The sequence below is a fragment of the Myxocyprinus asiaticus genome, chromosome 11 (genome assembly GCF_019703515.2).
Source record: "Myxocyprinus asiaticus isolate MX2 ecotype Aquarium Trade chromosome 11, UBuf_Myxa_2, whole genome shotgun sequence".
Taxonomy (NCBI): domain Eukaryota; kingdom Metazoa; phylum Chordata; class Actinopteri; order Cypriniformes; family Catostomidae; genus Myxocyprinus; species Myxocyprinus asiaticus.
Window position 1 is genome coordinate 9,343,888 of NC_059354.1, and position 23,780 is coordinate 9,367,667.

A 23,780-nucleotide genomic window follows, 5' to 3' on the forward strand; every position below is an offset into this window, starting at 1 on the left:
AACGGAGGCTTGTGTGCATCTTTTGAACTATTAACAGCAGATCCTGATCTGTAGCGTAAGAAAGTTGTTTGATGCACAAGTGTGTGTGTTTTTTGTGTCCTAAGTTTTTCCTCATTTATTTATTTATTTACTTGTTCATTAAATTGTTGTATTGAAGCAATATCACACTCGCAATCTTGTTGTTGTACTTTTAAATATGAAACTAAATTATTAAATGCATGCTCTATCATGACAACAGAAAAGTTCACGGCTGCTCTAATTCTGCATTTAATTTACACAGAACTAAAGCAGCATCAGAACTGCCTTTGAAAATAGGGGCTGAGGTGGGTCAGAGCAGGTTTAATTAAGTCTGGCTTTTGCGTTTTTACACCGAATTTTGAGCAGGTTAGAGCAGGCTTAACTCTGCTGTGCAGAGATGCCTTAAAGGAATAGTTCACCCAAAAATGAAAATATGCTGATAATTTACTCACCTTCAGGCCATCCAAGATGTATCTGTGTTTCTTTCTTCATCAAAACAGAATTTAAGACTTTTAGGATTTCATTCCAGGCCTCCTCCTCTAAACAATGCAAGTGAATGTACTCCATTTTTTGACGGTCCAAAATGCATATTTAGGGTGCATCAGAATAATCCACATGACTCCAGTCGACAAATAAAGTTCTTCTGAACCCAAACGATTGATTATTTTGAAAAACAAAACGATACTTTATACTTTTTAACTACAAATGTTCACTTCCGTACATCTCTGTGACATGCGCTCATGAGAGGGATGATGTAAGCTCATTGGTAAGGTCACGCGTGACGTGGAGGAATCAGGAAGCGCGTCATTGTTTACATTGTTTTTTGTTTTGTTTTTAATATTTGTAAATGATTTATTTTTTTTAAATATTGTTTTTAAATTGTTTTGGACTGTTTTGGTTTGTGAATGGCACAAGTTTCTCTTGTAAACAATGACACGCTTCCTGACTCCTCCTCCACGTGACGCGTGACTTTACCAACAAACTCACGTCATCCCTCTCATGAGCGCGTGTCACAGAGATGTACGGAAGCGAACATTTGTAGTTAAAAAGTATATAAGTATTGTTTTGTTTCTAAAAATAAATTATATTAGTAGTCTTCAGTTGCACACATAGTCAGATTAGACACTTAGTTTTAATCACTCATAAACTTAGTCATTCAGGTCTCTAGATAAACCCCTCAGGAACACATAATCATCACACTCAGGGATGCACAGCTAGCTACACATATCTAGAATCCACCTCACTGCAGCTTACATGTCTGGTGGTCATATCTGCTTGGTTGGAGGAGAAATGCTTCTTCTTTTCTTTTGCTTGCATTGTCTCAACAGCAGCAGTATATTGACTAATTTCAAGCAGCAGCCACATGCATAAAGCAGATCTACTCTGCCAAGACCAAACCTGATTCACTGTCATTAACAATCAATTTACTGTAAATCTTTAATCTAATTTGAGAAATGTCCTAACTGAAATGACAGTTAAGTTCAGTTAGGAAACTCTACATGGCACATGTTGCTCATAGTCAGCTGAGTCACTTAGTTTTAACCTCTCATACACTTATTTATTTGTGTCAATAGATAAACCTAAGGGAACACATAATCAACACATTTAGGGATACATGGCCAGCAACATGTGACTGAAATCTGCCTCACTGCAGCTGTCAGCTGTCTGGTGTGATGAGCAAGAAATAGACACAGTGGCTGAGGCATCAGGTTGTGGAGAGGCATTTATTGAAAATAATAAAAAACAGAAAAGGGGGAATAACATGTCCAAAGTGGAAAGTGTCTAAAGAAAGAGGAATCTGGTATCTTTGAGGTGCATGGGTTATGTTAAGAAAGGTAGTGCAGAGGGGGTAATGTCCAAGTATAGTGGGCGGGGTCTGGCGGCCGCAACACGCTCCCCTCTTTGGTCCGGGGTGCAAGGGGTGGAGGCTTCTTAGCTTAGAGTTAGATGCATCGCCGGACCCTCTTGTTTTAGTTAAATATGGTTTAGGTTATACTACATACATAAATGTTTACAAGTTAAATGTTTATCTCTCAAGTGACATTTTACAAGGTCTCGGAAACATGTGTGAAGGAAAATGGCAATTTCCGGGGGTGGGGGGGGATTTTGAGTGGTCAACACTGATTACAAAAAAGGGAGTAGATAGTTTTGCCATGTGGTCCATGGTGGAGGAGATCCAACACAAGGCTCAACATCAAATTTCATTGACATAACTATGAAAAATAAGGAGGGTGTTTCTACAGAAGAGGGTTGACTGAATAAGGATGGGGTATAGACAGTATGTTTATTTTATATTCCCTTAATTTTCAGGTTGGCAGGATTCTATAAACATTTTTGTTCTAATTAGAACTCCTTTAAAAATCACAAACTGTTGTATTTACTGTAATTCACAGTGACAAGTTCAAGAGCATCTATCTAGAGAGATCATGGAGGGGAAAAGAGAGTGTGTTATATCCACAAATACTTTGCAGTGAAATAAATACTGACAGGGTCACCCAGAGGTCATCAATCATTATAAAAACACATACATCAGCATCTGAATGGTGTGGTCATCAAACAAACAAACAGATGGGCTGATCACTACCCGGTTTAAGCACAGTCAGGAACACATACTAACGCAGGACAGGAGGTATGCACAACTTTAGATACGCAACCATGCACACACATTACTAAAGAATAATTGGCCATCATTACAGTTATGTTCCTTAATGTTCCTGTTAGCTGTGCTTTAGTGGTGTGAGATCCCTTATCAAAATTGTGTAGACCACTGATTTGAGGTTCCACACAGGACATACTAATTTATTTAGGGGTTTTTTAGTAGCTCTAAAACAAATGTATGGCAGCCCTATGTTCAAAGTATATTAAAACCTAAAACAAAGCAACAGGGAGGATAACTCATCGAGACAATAGACTCTGAAAACTAGAAACTTAAACATGCAAATCAACAAACAAACATTTCCAATTTTGTCAGTACTGAAAATACAGACAATTAATTCTGTGAAAGGTGGAAAGTCTTTGAAAACATCAGTTTCAGCAAATGTTGTTAGCAGTTCTCATTGGTTTCCAGTTATTCTAGCCATCCCATTTAAACCATATCTTATGTTTGCATTGTTTTGCAGAAGAACATATACTGTTTTTGTCTGCTTCTATGTCTGGAGCAAATCCAAATCCAAATTATTTATTCAAATAAATTGTATAAGATCAAGTGCAAATGACACCAGAATATTGTCATATGCCTTTAGAAGACTTGGAATATTACACACAAGCCACATGGACTACATGATCACACAATAAATCGACATGTTGCTTCTGAAAATTCATGTAGCCTGAAATCAATCCAATACTGCCGAATTATTGAGAAGTGCCTTCCCTCATCAGATATTCTTGCATCAATTCTCCTCATGGCACATTGCGCAAGCAGGCTCTGAAACATGGGTTATGCTCCCATGGAAACCAGGAAGTAATCTTGTTTACATAAACACAGATGAGCATGATTTGGAGTTTGCATTTTCGCTCTAAAAGTAAATTATTTACTCCACTGATGGTTAGGTTTAGGTTTGGGCTTTGTGTTAAGTTGTATGGTTAATATGATTTGCATTCCTGTTGACTGTATTACATCATTCACAACTAAAACTACAATTGGTGCCACTCTGTGGATCTTTCACCTGGAAACTGGTGTTCACGCACACCCATACAATTAACAACACTACCAGCTTCGGCTGGAGGCAGTGGTTTAAATTTCAATAAGCACAGAATGATTTTAGCAGCCAAACTTTCAACCAACTGTTGGAGAATTTACAGTGTGATCAGTTTGGCATGGACTATTTGCTGATACTTTTGAGTCCTTTCTTAAGTTTAAAAGTGAGGCACTTTCCCCTGCCAGAAGCCGTTCAGTGATAGTCATTAAAACATCTCCATTTATGTTCCACATAGAAAAGTAAGTCATATGTTTTGGAATGATGTGAGGGGGAGTAAATTATGAGAAAACCATCTCTCTAAACACAATGACTTTTAACAGTTGTAAAAATAGCTGTGGTAACTATGGTATCTTGGCAGAAACTTTGGTTATGATTATGGTTAACTTTGAGCTGTGATTAACATGAATGCTGTGAATGTTATTTTTTGTTTAGTTATCCATAGAAACAAATGTATCCTTCTACGTATCGAAACGTATCGAAAGTCAAGTTCTTAAGCTTATAACTGCAAGCTCTGACAAACACAGCTTCCCTTTTCTTGGGAAACTCTTATGCTTACACTATGGAACAGTTTCCGTATATCACCTATGTCAGATGACTGATGTTTTGATGAGGCAGCATATGTTTTTTTCTTTTTTCTTTTGTTTTGATTTTTAAACTGTGACTCTGGCTGTGTACAGGTCATTTATGTGGTAGAGGCACTGATGGAGACAGAAGTGGATACATTTGATGGAAAGGCCACTATTCTCAGCCAGGCAAATCCTCTGTATAACAACACCATGAAGCTGTTTGAGGCTGACCACTACGACGTCCAGCACAGTGGTAAGCTCTGCACAGACTGAGACCATTTTTACATTACAATTTCACATTTTCACAGTTTTAATAATGCACAATAATGCACAACAAACCCCAACATCTTAAATAAAAGCAGAAACTGAACTGGAAGCGTATTTTCCCCCAATTGGGACAGGGAGTTTTAAAAGTAAGCAAAAGAATAAAACCGTCTGTTTTTTTTTCAAATGATGACACTGTATTTAAGCAATAAGATACAAGAGGCCATACTATCTTGTGAAATATAATCTTTTGCAGTATTTTCACTGCATATGCACAATATTGCACAGGCACAAGTGCTTTGTTGCTTTTATTAAATGGTTGCTATATATATATATACAGGGTTGGGGAGGAATGGAATACATGTAACGGGATTACGTATTTAAAATACAAAATATAAGTAACTGTATTCCACTACAGTTACAATTTAAATCATTGGTAATTAGAATATAGTTACATTCAAAAAGTATTTTGATTACTGAAGAGATTACTTTGCATTTTATTGTCATTTGTTTCATTTAATATTTAGTCCTTTCAGATGGAAAACATTTATACATATAAATGATGCGATCCAAAGTGCATTTGAACAGCGGTGAAACACTTTATGATGTGTTACGTTCATATGAGCAGACAGAGAAGTAAGTTTGAAGTTTGGAGCAGAAGAAATATAAAAACCTTGTGTAAATTGTCAGCTTTACGCTAAGCTAAAATGCTATTTCTAGCCATTTTACATGCACATTACCAGGCACGATCATATTTTATCAAGAAAATTCACATTGGATCATACATTTTTTTCTAGTTAGACCTTTGATATTAGGGCAAAAATCATTTTCTTGATAATAATTTGTATTGTTTTACTGTAAAAACATCTAAAAATCCTTAAAACAAGATCAATTTCATTAATCTTGTTTTAGAAACAACACTGCATAATATATTCAGGTTTTCAGAGAAGATATTTTTAACATGTTTATTTGTCTTACTGTACTGGCAGAGTTTTTAATAGTCAAAGCACGTATTCTGTAGTGGAATACATTTAAAAAGTAACCCTCCCAACACTGTATATATATATATATTAGAGCTGTGAATTGATTAAAAAAATATATACTAATTAATTGCAGTTCTGTAATTAATTGCAATTAATCACAATTAAATTATGGTATATGATACTGTAAGGGGGTTCGGTGGAAAGGTGGAGGCGAGAACCGGCTTAATAATATAAATAATAATTTAATAAACAATCCAAACAAAACACACAACCAAAAACACAGAGCACAGCTGTCTGTAATTCTCTCTCTCTCTCTCGAACTGTTGTCCCCGGCCGCCTTTATCCCTCGCGCACCCCATCAGGCTGACTGGGGACCGGGTGTGTCTCATTCCAGTCCGGCCCCGCCCTCCTCGGCTCTACAGATACATTGCCACAAACATTTAAAAAAATCATCATAAATATGTATACTATATACTTTGACTACAAGCAATTGGTTAGTCATCATTTCTTTCAATTATTTAAATATGTACATTTATTTATTTATTTATTTATTTATTGTGGATAGAGTTAATTAGACACATTTTTACAGGTGTTAATCTTTGAATTATATGTATATACACTACCATTCAGAAGTTTGGGGTCACTTGCCTGAAATGTTTTTCATGATCTTAAAAACCTTTTGATCTAAAGGTGTATGTTTAAATGTTTGAAATTAGTTTTGTAGACAAAAGTATAATTGTGCCACCATATTAATTTATTTAATTACAAAACTAAAATTGTGTATATATATATATATATATATATATATATATATATATATATATATATATATATATATATATATATATATATAAATAATTATAATAATAAAGTTTTTGAAATTGATGACCAAATAATAAAGAAAAGCAGCCACTAAGTGCCCAACATAGATGGGAACTCCTTCAATACTGTTTAAAAAGCATCCCAGGGTGATACCTCAAGAAGTTGGTTGAGAAATGTCAAGAGTACATTTCTGCAAAATCTAGGCAAAGTGTGGCCACTTTGAAGATGCTAAAATATAACACGGTTTTGATTTGTTTTGGATTTTTTTAGTCACAACAATTCCCATAGTTCCATTTATGTTATTACATAGTTGTGATTACTTTACTATTATTCTAAAAAGTATATAAAGAATGAGTAAGTGACCCTAAACCTTTAAACGGTAGTGTATGCGATAAAATCAGTAGTCATGTTGTAATTACAATTTGGGAAAAATCTTCTTGCTTTTTCCAGTGGACCTTTTTTAAAAACAATTACCAATTGTTTACACACTAAAATTGGAACTTGAAATGCAATCACCGAAACCTGAAACCCATGTACCAAATCTCTAAACTAAGTCTGCAAAATTGCAAGCACAGTTCTTGCTTTACACTAAGTTTTCAATTCTATATCACACTTTTTGCAAAACACTACACACAGTTCTCTACTTTAGGCACAACATTCAAAATTAAATTCTGTTTAGTCACTTTGGAAAGCAACACAACACACAATGCCAAGTTCTATAAACCAATTGGCAACACCCACTCCTCACAGGTATAAACACTAGTTGCTGAATTGTTCATTTAGAAATCAGAGCTTTAGTACTATAAAAGGCCACACATGAGCTCTCCTGTTTTGGAGGAAAATGGAAGTCAGTGGTGAAGCAAAAGCTAGTAGTGCAGAAGTTAGAGTAAGAGAAGGAAGACGAGACCGATGAAGGAGAGTTGTCTCAGATGAGGTCAGGGCCACATTGGTTGACCATGTGCTCAACCATGGTTTGAATATGAGGGAGGCCGGGCAGAGAGTTCAGCCCAACCTGAGCCCCTACACGGTTGCATCTATCATCCGTACATTCAGAAATGAGAACTGGTAAGTTACCTACCATCTACACTATGCTTTTTATGTATGTATACTGTAGTATACTGCAGTCCGACATATTAGTAGGCCTATGTATGTTACTCAGTGATTGTTGGCCAATGTTACAGTAATGTAATTTCATACTGAAAGAAAAGAGCTTACTGTAACCAATCATATCATATTTGTGGATCTTCTGCAGAACTGAGAGAAGGCCAGGCCATGGTGGAAAACACCGGCTGCTCACACCAGAACAGGAGACTATTGTGAACATGGTGGTGGCAAACAATACCATTAGACTACGAGAAATCTAGAACCACATAATTGCAGACAACACAATATTCAATAACATTCACCAGGTGGGCTTGACTACATTGGACTGTGTATTACAGCGCAAACAAATCCAGATGAAACAGGTCTACAGGTTGCCATTTGAGTGAAACTCAGAGAGGGTTAAAGAACAGCACTATGAATATGTGCAAGTAAGTACTATACTGTGAATTTACTATCATATCAGCACTGTATAGACACATTACAGTGCTGTAATCCAGTGTATTATGCCTCGCCATATTGATTGCTCTAGATCTGTTTCACATATTGTCTTGTTGTCTGTTTCAGAGAGTCTTGGAGCTGGATGCCACTGCAGTTCAGCACATTTATATTTACATTGATGAGGCTGGCTTCAACCTTGCCAAAATAATGGGACAGAACATTATTGGCCACCATGCCATCGTGAATGTCCCTGGACAGCGTGGATTGAATATCACCATGTGCGCAGCCATTAACCAGCAATGCGTTCTCCATCACCATGTCAACCTTGGTCCCTACAACACCACCCTTCTCATCACATTCCTGGACACACTACATGGCATCCTCATTCCAGCCGAGCAGAGGGGTGGACCCTCTACCATATTCCCCATTCCTAAACCCAATTGAAGAGGGTTTTTTTCGGCATGGCGATGGAAGGTGTATGACCACCATCCTCTCACATGCATGCCTCTTCTCCAGGCAATGGAGGATGCATGTGGTGAAGTTGATGTGGGGGCTTTCGGCGGTTGGATTCGTCTCTCCAGAAGATTCTTTCTTCGCTGTTTAGCCAGGGAGAACACCACTTGTGATGTAGATGAGGTGCTGTGGCCAGACCAAATTAGGAGGCAGGATGCAGCCTAATTTCTTTTTTCTTGTTTCTGTTTTTTTTGTGTTTAGAGTTTTGAAAATGAGCCACTTTCATTTTTTATTTTTGTACAGAAAACCCTTTATCTTACTGAATGTTTTTCCAGGTTTTTTCCTGTTTGGTATGGAAAGTGTTACATACAAAACACAAGTGTTCTGTAAAATACTGCATTTTGGAAATAAATGACAATGTTTTTGTTACTGTATTGCATTTGTGTGTGTTTATGTACATTTGAGTAGGTATACATTACTGTAACAATCTTTTACAATCGGCTACAGTGCAAAACTGACAATGCAAAAGGCATAAACCTACTGATGGGATATTCATAGTAGTGTTTTGTGTTGAACACATCAGTGTGTTGTTGGTTGGTAGACAGATCTATTCATATGATGTGTGTGTGTGTCGTTTTTGATGCAAAAAAATAAAACATTTTGATGTTTAAAGATAAAACCGTTTTGAATGCAGTGTTTGCTTTTGCTAGAGATTTGTAGAGTTTTGTGTTTGTGGTTTTGTGTTTAGAGTTTTGGACAATGCCAAAAATTCAGCAAACGTGTAAACAAACTGTAATAGGATAAAATGGGCAGATTCCATTCATATTAAACAAGAGAAACTTAAGTGTACATTGCCTATGCATTATGCAATACTCTACATACAGATATAAAACATACGTACTGAAGGCTGAAGTTTAATTGGATGAAATTTAAAATCTCAAAACTATTTTCTCTGGCTACTGTTTAGTCTGTATAAGTATACCTGCTGCATCTTGCTGAACGACCAGGTCCTTCTCTATTGCGCACATTCTGTGTCTCTATCATGTGAATTTCGCTTTTGAAACTGGTTCAGATGAAAGAGAGTGAGCGTTTTCAGGCAATGTGAAGAGATATGGCAGCTTGCCCTTATCTCTTGCACACCTGGCTCACCACTTGCGGCTGAAGTCTCCATTCTCCGTACAGTTAACCGCTCCCATGTTTATTTTGTCCAGTGTATGCGTCGTTCATTATGAATAAGCGTGCACTGCTCCACACAATCCGTTTCTGTGCTAGGATGTTCAGTCGAGTCGAGAGTTTAACTCCTGAAAATTTACAGTATATATATATGTGTGTGTGTGTGTGTGTGTGTGTGTGTGTGTGTGTGTGTGTGTGTGTGTGTACAGTATATATATATTTTGCATATATAGTATACTGTATTTTGCATATATATACTTTATTTTACAAAACAAGTTTATAAAAGGGCTTTGTTTTTGTGTCTTACAGAGCTGAGGTCTGGGAAACCAGCACGCAAACAGTGCTGTATTCCTGTTCTCATAATTTTCTTCCTCCTGCTGATTGCACTTAATTCTTTGCTGGCTTATAAAGGTAAGATGGAACAGAAATACTGTAAATACAGTGGCCACAAATGTATCTGGACACATAAGCCACACTTACAGATTTAATTACATTAGATAACAAAATATCACATGGAATTTATTTTGAAGAAAAATTGCACAAGCACACTTCTAACAAAAAAGATGTTAGTTAGGTTTGAAATGATGAAACAATAGATATATTTATCAAAATGAGAAACAAAAAGTATTTGTATACTGCTCAATCATTTTGAGTCACTTTGTCCCAAAGACACATGTTAAGTTTTATGCACGAATGTAAAATGGAAAGCGTTTTAATGATTATATCATTCAACATAAAAATGATTATATTTCGAGAAACTGTTTACAGAAGAAACAAAATATCTATATAATTAGAAAAACGTTCCTTTTTACTTTAGTGCATAAAAGTGTTTCTGGGTTAGACTTAAGATACATACCGGTTGTCAAACTTTAAATGAATATGTACTTAATATGATGAATTACAACTGTGATTACTCTGGGACACAATGAGGGGAACGAATTTGCTTAAGAGTATAATTGCAAAACCGTCTAGTCTAGGAAAATTTAGATTAGTTCTGAGAAAACATCTAGCATTATTTGTTTACAAAAAAAATTTTGTTATGTAATGCAAATAAATTCCTAAGTACCTTTTGGGCCCACTATACAGTATAAACATAAAATGTTTTTTTTATATCATTCAATCTATCAGTTCATTTCTTGTTGCTTTTCTGTTGTTACATCATTCAGTCTGGTTTGTGTGTAGAGTTTGATGCTAGCATTGCCAAGGTCATGAGTTTGATTCCCATTTTTAAATAAATGAGATGAATGCATTGTAAGTCTTTTAGGATAAAATGGTCTGATAAATGCATAAATGTAAATTGTAAAATGTTTGTGTGTTGTAGTTTTCACTCTGGAGGCTTGGGTTCACTCTCACTGTATATTGGATGATGATGCCAGCACAGATAAATTAATATCTACAAGTCAAGCGGTCAACCTAGGCAACTCTATCTCAAACCGGCACTCTAAGGTACATACAAAAACAAACATGCCAAACCATACTCATACTTACACATTTCTACACACTCAAACAGCTTATTGTAAACAATGGCTTAATCTAAATGTGCAAAACATTTTCTGTGAGGTTTAGGTTTAGGGGATGGCAAATATTATTACCTCACTATAAAAACAATAGAAGTCAACTGAAAGTCCCCACTGTGTGTGTGTGTGTGTGTGTGTGTGTGTGTGTGTGTGTGTGTGTGTGTGTGTCTAGGTATTCCCTAAGTTGTGGGGACAGGATAGTAAAACCTGAAATGTTTGACATTGTGGGGACAATCAGTCGGTCCCCATGAGGAAAACAGCTTATAAATCATACTAAATGATGTTTTACTGAAAATGTAAAAATGCAGAATGTTTTTTGTGAGGGTTAGGGTTAGGGGATAGAATATAAAGTTTGTACAGTATAAAAACCATTATGTCTATGGAGAATCCTCATAAAACATGAAAACCCAATGTGTGAGTGTGTGTGTGTGTGTGTGTGTGTGTGGGTGTGGGTGTGGGTGTGTGTTTGTGTGTGTGTGTGTGTGTTTTATAGCATGAGTGTCTTTCTTATCTGTGTGGGGAGGATGGAACACTAGAGCAACTGAGGATCCAAATAAACCAGTTCAACTTAAGTGCACAAAGAGGTACACACTAAACACACTCTTATAACACGCACACACACACAAACCCCAGGAATATCGTTAAGACAACACCTTTTTGAGAGTCTTCCATAATTTCAAATGTAATATGGTGGTTTAATCAGAAGTCGGAAATCACCATATTTTTGTCCTGCAGAACTGAAGTCACATTTTTTCTTTATACTTAATAGCCATGGTTTGTCCACCTGGTCCACCTGGCCCTCCCGGACATTTTGGACCACAAGGATTTCCAGGTTAGTTTACATATCACATTCATTCAGCACATTCTCATACTTTCGATATACTTTCATTGCAGCACAGATAGTTCTGTGGATACTGCGCATAACTGTGGTAACATTAGCACAACTTACTGTAATATTTATAATGACTACTGATTAGTGTGACATTCATGAATAAATTATTTTGTCCAGTGCTTCTTGAACATGAGATGTAAAATTGGAACATAAAAAAAAATTATATAAAAAATATATTATAATATAATAATGTATACAATATTTATATTATTATTATTATATTTTTAAATATATTTATACAGGTATATAATATATTTCTATTGTATAATATATATTTAATATAATATATCATATATAATAAGCAAAGAATTATAAATTACAAGATATTTTAAATGTTTTATTAATTATAGTTTTAATTATTATTAATTAATTATAATTAATTAATTATAGATTATAGTTATTTAGAGATATTTTAAGTTGTGAAATTTCATCTACACAATCAGAAAAAAGAAAGGAAGAAAGAAAAATAATAGAATATTTAAATGAAAAATCTGTTTAATAGTGTCTTTTAAAGAGATTTTTTAAACAGTTAATTAAAACACTTTTAAATAACACTATAAACTAATAAAAAAATATTTAGAGCAAATTTTGCAGCTTATAATTATATAATTATATACTATAGTCCAATCCAAAATGCTGAATGGTTTATAATACTTAAAAATGTTCTGTACATTACTTGGCAATAATGCCAAATGTATAACAAACATGTGTGGGGCACCAAGAGAGATCCTGTATTTGGACCTTTGATTTCTTTAATGGCTGGATGGGTGAAATATTGTTCATTTAGATTGGTCTTATGGAACCTAGCAGCAGGGTGACACCAATTCAATGACCAGGATATGCAATAGGGGCCAATCATGTTTCCTCTGTTCCTCGACAATCTGTGTGTTTTCAGCTCTCCCTACTGGTCAAAACAGAGATAAACCTTAAACTCTTGAGATGCAATTTGACCTTTGGTGTTCTAGTTCCTGTTGTCTTTTATCCCAACAAATGAGTGTAAATTCTTATTTTTGTTGAGCTGATTTCACTGCTTTGTGCAGTCAGTATTCATACTCCAGTTCTGTTCTCTATCAGGTCCTCCAGGTATACCAGGGATACCGGGGGGGAAAGGAGACACTGGGTCACCAGGTTAGTGTATGTATGTGTATAGGTGTGTATACTCTTGAACTACATGTGAGTACAGTACTATGTGTTGAACTCTCTCTCTCTCTCTCTCTCTCTCTCTCTCTCTCTCTCTCAGGTAGGTCAGGTGAGCCTGGACCTCCAGGTGAAAAAGGAGAGAGAGGCATCTCGGGTGTGGCAGGGATGAGGGGGCCAGATGGCATCACGGGTGCACCTGGTAATAGCCCATTCACAGCTATCACCCAACTCTTGAGCCATCTGTCACAGTATAGTTGATCAATATCTTTCCCTGTCAATTGTTTTCTCTGCAGGTATTCCTGGCTTGAAGGGGGACACAGGAGAAAGAGGAATGCAAGGTATGTGTTTGAAGACCGCCTTTGATATTATTGTCCGTACCTTTCATTGAAATGACCTTTGTTCATAATTGGACACCATAATTAAAATACTTATTCTGAACAGTAAGGGTCTGATACATGTTTTGGAAATATCTTGCACATATACTATGCTGTTAGAGTCTCAAATTTAATGTTGCTCTAATGTAATTTCTCTGATCCCTTTTCTGTGCAATCAAGGTTTACCCGGTGCAGATGGGCGTCCCGGATTAGATGGAAAGACTGGCATTACAGGAGTTCCGGGATATCCGGGACATCCAGGTACTTTGAAGCAACATCACATTGAAATGTTAGCAGTGTTGGGAAGTAACTTATAAAAAGTAGAACACTACTAACTTAACCACACCTTTCAGTAGCATGATAGTAGATCAGCTATTTTCACAATAGTATAGCTTTTCCAGTAGCGAGCTATGTTTTTTTTGTTTTTTTTTTTAAACAGTTCATGTAAATAGACCAGTTAAAACAAATGATTCACTGAGCCCCTGTGCAGCTTTAAAGAGACTTTGCCAGATGTCTTCTTTTTTAATCAAAATATTTAGTGCATTACTGCTGTTGAAGGAAATTTGGTAGTATAAATGTACACGGGATGGGTTAAAGTGCCCGCGTACCTCCACCATTATATGTAGGAAAAGAGTATGTGTGAGCTAGGAATTAAACTAATCTAACACATACAACATGAAACAGGTTGGTGAGTAGTGACAGAATGTGAAATAAGTGATCAATACAGAGAAAATGAACTTTATGGAGTCTGTTGACAATGCCTTAAGAACCATTTATCCTTCGAGTCTACATCGATTTGCAATCGGATTACCCAAAGTATTTAACTAATGCACCAGCACTTTGAGCAAAAGTCTGGAGATGTACTTGCGTGTCGTTGCGTTTCCTTGTGTTGCTTGGTTCTTTGGCATTTGAAGAAAGTTCGTTCCATCGATGTTTTGGACCTCTGTTAGATCTAGATATCTGTTGTGTCGATGGATGATAAAATGGGCTTTGAAGCAAGGCCTTCTGCAAGGAAGACTCGCAACTACCATTGGGTGTGTGAACCATAGAGCAGAGAGTGAGAGGCTTCCTCGGGACTTTTGTGTCCCGAGTTTTTCTTGGACTCTACATGGCACGGAGAATCTGGAAGAAGCAAGAGAGACAAAGAGAGAGGAGACCACGAGGGAGTTCAAGAGAGGATTCCAAGAGAGTTCTAAGAGCAGAAGAGGAGAAAAGTTTTTCCTTGGTAGGGAAGTTTTGAACTGAAATTGACCGCACCCCAAAGGTGTCCTGAGCCAATCAGAAGTGGCTTTTCAAAGTCACATGGTCAACTGGTCTGTCCTTTTCAAAGTTAATTTGCAATCCTTTGTCTGTGCAGGATACTTTCAACTCCCGCTCAAAAATCGTGCATGTTATCCATGAACTTTTATATCTTGAAAACGGTGCAAGAGACATGACATTCGTTGTCATCAACATTCTCTACTTAAACAAGCAAGCATTTACATACTAAATATGACATACTTTCATAAATATTACATGTGTAAGTAACAAAACATGAAAATCCCTGATTACCAATCAAACTGGTTAATTGATTGGTTTTACAACATGGATAATACATTACACGTTATGAGAAACCTGATTGTCGGGGTATATTATCAGGTTAATGCCTTGAATAGTTACCATTCTTAGTAGAATGAGATGAATCATACAAGATTAAAGATTATAATCATCGATTTGTTAGTTAGAAGTGATTACAAATCACTACACATATTAATAGGTACATCAGGCTATAATCATTCATTTGTCAGTTATAAAAGTAATCACAGGTCAAAGTAATTTTCAGAATTATCTAGCATGGCTAGGTATGGTGTACATTGTGGGTTTAAATGCATTCTGTACATTTTAGAGTGTTAACTCAGCGAAGTACAACGTTCATGGATTCCTTTTTAGCTGCTGTTTGCGGGATAATAATCACGATGTCTCATGATCTGATGAGTCTAAGTGTAGCAAATTGGTTTATATCAGAGTACAAAACAGAGTGTGTTCTGAGTCTTTCTTGGGAATTCCAGGGTGTGTGTTCTCTGTCTTTTATTGCCCGTAACCTTTGTACTTCTCTTTTGTTAGTTTTATTGGCCAGATGTGGGGGGGGGGGGGGGTACATTATGCCAGGGGTTCCACGGACTGAGGCAAAGGAGGGAGGAGTGTAACGAGGAGGGTGGTGGGGCCGGGCCATGAGTCCCCCTATCGGGCTAATCAGCCAAGGAGAGGGATAAGGCCGAGCCGGATGCGGCAGTTTGGGAGAGAGAGAGCCACACTCAGCTGCCGTGTGTATGTTTGTGTTTTGTGCCTTTTTGTTTTCATTAAACATTATTTTGATGGTTTGTCTGGTTCCTGCCTCCTCCTTGCCCATCCTTATCTTGTAACACGAATATTAACTGTAAAATATACAGTAAAAATGTTTCATTTATTTTGAAAGACAATACAGTAGTTTTTACAATATAATTTTTTAGATGTCAAAAGTATGATTTTCCTATATAATTAATGGTAAAAATTTTCATTATGTTTAACAAGTGAGTACATGTACTTTTTACAGTAAATTACTTAAACAATAATCGGGCGTTCCCACAATTCCCTGCATGACCCATCACATTTCATTATATTTTATGGGAATAGATATGTTTTTTCTTATTTTTAATATCAGTTTACATTGGGGTGTTCTGTTTTATATTTAATGTAGTATAGTTAATGTTTACTGCATTATTTACATTTAATGTGTTATGCTGATAGTGTTTAGTGTTTGTGTGAGTGACACTGAGCTCTGTCTCTACATATTTATTGGTCATTGCTCCTAGAAGAGCCACTATTGGTGAACTTCATGACATCATGTGCTCTTCTGTAATTTGTACGGTAATTAACAATACCTTATAAAGTAAAAAGCAGATTTTTTCAGTTTCAGAAGGTTAATATCAATTTTATGACGTTTTTTTTTTTTTGTTTGTTTTTTTTACAGTGCCATTGTGGTCACGTCAATTACATTAGTTTTAAACTGTAAAATTTACAGGTTGTGCTGTAAAGTTGTTTATTATTGCAACCACAGCTGCCATTTTTTTTGTAAAAACAACAGTTTTTTTTTTACAGTGTATATTTCGATTCAGTATACGTAAAATATTGTGTTTTCTACTTTTATTATTATTTAATATTGTCCTCTATTTATTTAATGTTACCCAAATTAAATATTTAACTATTAGGTATTACTAATTTATTATATACTATTAGTATACAGTATATTATACTATTTATACTACTACTAACAAAACTAATAATTACAATAATAATAATCATTATTATTATTATTATTATTATTATTATTATTATTATTGTTGTTGTTGTTGTTATTGTTATTATTATTATATTTATATAAAGAAAATGTGAGTGGTGCTTTCATCCATATTCTTGAGCATTTAAAAAATTGACAGACTTTTGGACTTTAAAACTCTCTTCTTTTCAGGGCTTAAAGGAGACGCAGGACCTAGTGGTGAACGGGGAGACATTGGTCCTCCAGGGCCTAGAGGTAAGAATGCTTGTGTAAAGAAGCAGTAAGCGACTATAATTTTCCTTTCCTTTATGTATCAAACACGCCTTTTTTTTGTCTATTAAAATGATGCATTTTGTTGGAATGATGGACTGTTTTGTAGGGTACATGTAGCCACATAACCAGACTGTGCAGCTTTGCAGTTTGTTTTTATGTGCCGTTTAGTGACAGGTAATAGTTGAGACCATAATATTACACCAGCATGAAAACTCATTAACTGCAATACAACGAAAACTAGATGCATTTTCTTTCATTATTATTATCGTGACGATAATAAGTTTTAATTAAAACATATTGCTGATAAAAATATGATGAGAAAAAAACAATAGGCTACTGCAAGATATTAACAATGCACACGCTGTCAGGATGCGTAACTTGCATAAATTGCCGTTTTTTTAAACAGGCACTATAAGTAATGCAATATCCTAAATTGTCTAAACGTGAGAATTCACAACAGTCCACCTTCTAAAATGTAGCTAATATATCATTATATTCATTATATGCTATACAGGAGCTCAGGTTTTCAGAACAGTTTTCTCATGTTTAATCTTACATATTAAACATTAATTTAATATGTTTGATGCATGTTTAAATAATTACAAGTAGTTTCTACATTTTTAAAAAATATTTTAATATTTGGTTAAAGTTTGTTCTGTTACAGTTTGATACATGTTTTCGTCATTTTGCACATTATTGTCAAGTAAAACTTTATTTTTGTCAACTAAAATTTGGCCTATATGAATAATTTATGCAAAAATATTGCTTAAATGTAAAGAACATTTTCGTCACAAGATAAAAATTATAACTGCAGTAATAATCTGTTTGAAAATTAACACTGGCCTAAAAAAAATAAATAAAAATACTTCACTAAGATTTAATAGCACCCAGTAAAAGCTCTGCGCTGGTTTAGCGCCCGATTCACACACAAAAAAAAAACATTAATGCAGTTCAGGCAACGGTGCAAACACACCCACAAAATCACTGTTGAAAGCAATTTACCCAAGCAATACTGATCTTGCAGGCCGATTCTGAGTGCTATACAATGAAGGATGCCGCAGACCACCATACTTGACACCCCTGCCTTGACTGCACAGCATCACTGTGATCCAGACACACTAATCATCTCTTAAACATGCCGAAAGTGCGCTTGACTACACTGCACATCTGGATATATGCCAGGTTATTTTCCATCATTTGATCAGTGTATTAATTACTGCTATGATCGGCTGAAAATGTTCACAAACATCTCTTTTAAATAAAATTAATTTTACCGCCTACTTTCATTCACGTTAATAGCGCAATCTAAATTGCGGCATGCAATTTATGTGAATGAAACGCAATCTACAATGAGCCAGATTTACATAGAAAGGAGACGTGTTTACAAGTCCATTGTCTAGTAGTTCTTCTTCAGAAGTCCTCGTTGTATCAACCAGGTACCCAGTAACATGACTCTGTTTCCAGGCCACCTGGTGCTCATTGACTCCTGAAGTAATGTAAAGTCAGGCTATCAAATTAGAACTTCCAATTTTGAGCTAGAACTTGCCAGTTTAGTGTGCAATATGCATCAGACAGTCAGTGAATGGACTGTGGGCAGTCTGTTGGAATGCCGTCTAAGGCTAAATCTAGGATTCATGGAACTGTAGTCCTTCAAGAACTTCATGTTTTCAAGAGATCTTGTTGTTAGGTTTAGTGAAGAACTGCAGATTCCAGTGACCTACTTTAGGTAGTCCTGATTCAGTTGCATGCTAACCTATGGTTTCTGGGTCTTTCAGGGCCTCCTGGTCCAGAAGGACCTACTGGTCTGCAAGGACCACCTGGAGAAAAAGGTTCACCTGGACCCAAGGGAGACAATGGCCTTGGCATTCCAGGTACGAGAGCTAAGGACACATAACCATAATGTTATACAGTGTTTGCCATTATGTAAATTATGATTGGCAACTAATTGTTTTCAGGGAGCCCAGGACAACCAGGACAAAAGGGAGATAATGGTTTGCCAGGTAATAAACAAAAAAACACAAACAAATGATAAACATGGAGTTTATCTGAAACAGGCCTCATTTGACTTTGATGTGCTGCACGTAGGTGTCCCTGGACCTAGAGGACTGAATGGAGAGAAGGGCAGTAAAGGAGATTCAGGTGAGCTCCACATTTACAGGACATATGTGGCTCCAAAAAAATATTTGGATACTTACATAAAAAATGTATGAATGTCATTGCATTAGATAACAAAATATCAAACTAAGTGACATAACATTCCAAAGGTTTTCTCAGAACTAACTTCACTTTTCTGAGCAATTTTGTAATCAACTTAATCAACTGATCCCAAGGTCATGTACAGTACGTATGAAGTCAGTTTTCCTCAAGTTCACACAGGTGTCCTAGCAAAGTAACCACAGGTGTAGTTCATCACATGAACTGTGCTCCACTAACATTTGACAACCGCAAAATGTCAAAATTATTTTTGTCTTCATTTTGAACATCAAATCTATTGTTCTATCATTTAATACCTGAGAAACTTGTGAAATATTTTGCTCTCTTTCTTTCTTTCTTTCTTTCTTTCTTTCTCTGTCTTTTTCGCTCTCTTTAAGGAATCCCGGGTTTACCAGGGCAGAAGGGAGAGCTAGGTATGTTTCTGCACATCTGTGTGCATATGAATCTATAATACGTGTGCATGCACAGCATCTATGTGTTTATTTTAAACTGTTTAGTAAATTAAATTATTTTGTGTGTATGTATGTTTTTAACAGGTCCTAAGGGTGAGAAGGGCAACATAGTTACCCCAGGTACGAGAAGTGACACAGTGAAGCCTGATAATTTCCCCAATAACTGATTCATGGGCAAATCTGTTTCTGACATCTATTCAAATTAATACTTTCTCTAGGACTTAATGCCAAGATTCTTGTATAGTTATCTTGGTGTTCGTGCTTGTGAGCCATAAGCTTAATGTTTATTTTGGGAACACTTTCAATGAAGCCCATATTTATAATTTGTTGTAAAGGGGGCCTGGGTAGCTCAGCAAGTAAAGATGCTGACTACCACACCTGGAGTCGCAAGTTCAAATCCAGGGTGTGCTGAGTGACTCCAGTCAGGGTTCCTAAGCAACCAATTGGCCCAGTTGCTAGGATGGGTAGAGTCACGTTGGGTTAACCTCCTCATGTCACAATAATGTGGTTCTCGCTCTCAATGGGACGCATGGTGAGTTGTGCTCTGCGGTAACGCGCTCAACAAGCCACGTGATAAAATGCGCAGATTCGTCCTCCGCCACCCGTATTGAGGCGAGTCACTACGCCATCACGAGGACTTAGAGCGCATTGGGCATTCCAAATTGGGGAGAAAATGGGAGAAAAAAAAATGTGTTGTAAAGGCATTATAAATGCATTATAGTGCATTTGTTAAGTCTCATAAAATGCCTTATTATACCTATTATATATTCTCCTTAATATTTGTAACCACAATAACAAAACATTATAATACTTAACTATTTATAGTTATTTCTTTGTGTGCACTGCATTATAACATGACCAACATGAAATCGCATCTGCAGAAGATATAATGTATTATATATTGTATTATATAAAGTGTATTAGGTATGCTTTAAGTAAAGTGACAAAAGCAATGTATTTTTATAAACGTCCATGGGATCTTTTTAAGTGGTTATAATACATTACAAGTCATGTTTGTGAAATGGAATTTATATACAAAAGAACACACATTCAATGTAAAGTTTGAGACATTAAGAAAAACATTTTAAAAGCCATAAGGTTAATATATATCAGTAGCTCACATTCAAGAAAAAAAAAAAAATATGCATATTGATCACACATGTAGCCCAATTTTTTGTTACTTGTTATACAAAACACCCCCAAGAATAAAAATAAATAAATAAATCTAACTGATTTTATAAAGGACTCTATTCAATAAGCTCTAATATTTGTGCATCTTATTTGGAGACATAAGAACTACAGAACTGCTGATGTCCTGATATGCATTTAAATTTACTAAATAAAAAAGTATGGTACTGTACAGTCCAATTAAGACATTAAACATTACAACTTCTGCAGATAAAATTGGATGTTGATTGTGTTAAAAAAATATATATATAATACTCTTTAAGGTATAGCTATGAATAGGTTAAGTACTCTTATAATGTATTATAACTATTGTTATAACAACTGTGTATTTATGAGAAGTTATAACATGTTATAATGTGTATTATGAGAATTTATGAATGCATTATAAAGTATTTATAATGTCTTTACGTTGCATTATAAATATGGGCATTATAGAAAGTGATACTTTTATTTCTATCTACTTGAGCCACAGGTGAATTAATGGTGGGAGTCCAGCAGAGTTTATCATGTTTGTGAATTTCTTGTTAGCTGTTGTTCGTTTAGTGGGAACCGCCAGCCGTGGAAGACTGGAGGTGTTGTATCAGAATGTTTGGGGAACAGTGTGTGATGACTCATTTGACAGTGTGGATGCTTTGGTGGTGTGCAAGATGCTGGGCTACCAGAGGTCCAACCAAGTGTTCACGGCCACTTCAGGTAACATATCTGTCTGTGGAGGAGGATTGTTTTTATGGGTGAGATTTAATGGTGTTGGTAAAGGGGCATACAGACTATGGTTTCCAAAACCCCTAGAATTGCTCTCAAAGCGGTCTGTTGTTTATCTGCCACAGGAAGTGGACAGATCTGGATGGATGAGTTGAGATGTACCGGGCAGGAGAAGAGTATATTTGACTGTCCACATGCAGGAATGGGAATTCATAACTGTAACCACGGAGAGGATGTGGGAGTTAGCTGTGTTTGAGTCAAAAACACTTCACACACAAAGAAACATACTCATAAGGAGGACCTAAAAGTATTTGTACATTAAGCCACATTTGAAAATGTCTGAAAATAAATGCAATAGAAAAACAATATGAAACTAAATGGCATCTGGAAACAAATGATCCTAGAGCTTCTCTCAGAACTAACTTTTATTTTCTTGACCATTTTGTAAATGATTTTCAATTAGAACTGTCGATGTAACACATTAATTTAGTGTGATTAATTATAAGTTAAGAAATAATGTGTAAAGAAAATAACATATACGTAAATTCTGTAATAAAAATAAGCATTGTCCTACCATCTCAGTAAATAACACGTTTTTACGAGCCGCATCAGCAAGGGGCAGTCAGTATGCCTCAACAAATCTCGCAAGTTTCACAGATTCAGAAAGAGAGCCACAAAGGACGTATATGACAGCTGGGCAAGGCACAACAGAATGCATCTCGAAAAACAATTTTAATTAAACAGCATTAACTTAGACATGTTGCACTTATGTTTTATGATTTTAAATCTAACATACTTGTTTTAATGTTCCCCTTGAGAAATGTGCTTGTGCTATATTTCTTTGAAATAAAAGTATTTTCCTTCCCTATATATTGTCATCTAATGATATAAAATTGAGACATTTTTAAGTGTGGCTTAAGTGTCCAAATACTTTTTGGGGTCTCTTTAGGTGTACACATCAACAACAAAACAAAATCACTCATTTATATACTGTTTTAGGTGAAAACTACTCAACACATATACAGTCAAATGTACAATGACTTGACAATAAAAAGTTGTAACTTTTCACACTCTAAAATCTGTCTTAACATTTTGGTCTCTTAACATTAAACACTTCTCTATCTCTTGTCCCTTTCTCGTGATCATTGTCTTGCATTCTCTTGCATTTTGGAGAAACTAATTGACTACTGTCATTCAGAGGGCTTCTCTGCTCCTGTTCTCCTCTCCAGGGACCTTCCTCTCTCCTGTTCTCTCTTTTTTTCTCTGAGTTTGTTTGTCTGGCTCCTCATTAGCTGAGGGACCCTGTGTAAAGGAAAGGTGGACTTGGGGTTGAGGTCCCAGAAGAGGGTAAGAGGCCACACTAATAAATAAATGATACTCTAGGTGACAGAAATAATAATGAAAGGAGGTGATATGGTAGCATTTATAAAGAGCTTCAGTCAAACTGGGAGAAAGATGCTCATTAGTTTATTTGGGCATCTTAACTGCTAGAGGTTCATTTAATCTGAAAGACCTGTAAGACACCATGGTGTCAAATCTGGTGTTTCTTCATATGGCAATGTAACCTAGGTCATACCCGAGGTTTGCTTTGTAAGAAATAGCATATGGATTTTCATATACACCTGTTCTGACACTGTCACTTCACATACAGTATTTACTGTATCAACTGTGTGAGGTGGCATTAGCACAGCCTTGTGTGCAAATTAGAGCATACTGGCTTTGAGGGAGCAGGTTTTTCCATAAACGAATGCCTTGACTAGCTTCACACAGGCTCTGGGATTCTGTATAAATCTCAAAAAGAGTGTTTTATTCCCTTGCCAATGAATAACATTTCTAGGTATTGAGCTCATTTTCAACAAAACTTAGTAGCTGCATTTTTTTACTATTCATATAAGCGATATGATATGATTTCACCTTGCCATCTCACACATTTTGCAAATGTGTAGCATTAACACGGATGGGTTGTCAGAGTGTGCAAATGAAAGCATATACTGTAGATTATACCCTCACTGACCAAAGAGCAGTCTCTCGTGCCTTGGCTTGACTCATACAGGCTCTAAAAAAAGAGTGTTCTCCCTTAGCAATGAATAACATTTCTAGATGTGGAGTCTGACTTAATTTGCAACAAGCTTAGTTGTTTCTTTACTCATAAATAGCCAATAGCCTATGATATGATTTATGATGTCACCTTGCACATTTTCCAGATATACAAAG

General features: G+C 35.9%; 1 protein-coding gene and 1 long non-coding RNA gene across 2 annotated transcripts; both read left to right on the forward strand.

Moving 5' to 3' along the window:
- Window positions 1-4,368: 4,368 nt before the first annotated feature.
- On the forward strand, window positions 4,369-22,696 carry marco (macrophage receptor with collagenous structure). Its single transcript, XM_051709807.1, has 17 exons — window positions 4,369-4,535; window positions 9,829-9,930; window positions 10,841-10,965; window positions 11,530-11,620; window positions 11,806-11,868; window positions 13,003-13,056; window positions 13,169-13,267; window positions 13,362-13,406; window positions 13,623-13,703; window positions 16,930-16,992; window positions 18,786-18,881; window positions 18,966-19,010; window positions 19,096-19,149; window positions 19,602-19,637; window positions 19,761-19,796; window positions 21,393-21,557; window positions 21,692-22,696. Exons 1-17 carry the CDS (start codon window positions 4,418-4,420, stop codon window positions 21,820-21,822), a joined length of 1,404 nt encoding a protein of 467 aa, XP_051565767.1. The 5' UTR covers window positions 4,369-4,417; the 3' UTR covers window positions 21,823-22,696.
- On the forward strand, window positions 6,372-8,320 carry LOC127447785 (uncharacterized). Its single transcript, XR_007898415.1, has 3 exons — window positions 6,372-7,416; window positions 7,604-7,883; window positions 8,020-8,320. It is a non-coding gene; the product is annotated as an uncharacterized LOC127447785 (long non-coding RNA).
- Window positions 22,697-23,780: the final 1,084 nt, after the last annotated feature.

Excerpts from the sequence above, each read along its gene's own strand:
- marco (XM_051709807.1), top strand. The coding sequence starts at position 4,418 with ATGGAGACAGAAGTGGATACATTTGATGGAAAGGCCACTATTCTCAGC. Across the intron at positions 16,993-18,785 it reads TGGTCCTCCAGGGCCTAGAG|GGCCTCCTGGTCCAGAAGGA; the intron begins GTAAGAATGCTT and ends TGGGTCTTTCAG. Across the intron at positions 19,150-19,601 it reads GGGCAGTAAAGGAGATTCAG|GAATCCCGGGTTTACCAGGG; the intron begins GTGAGCTCCACA and ends GCTCTCTTTAAG.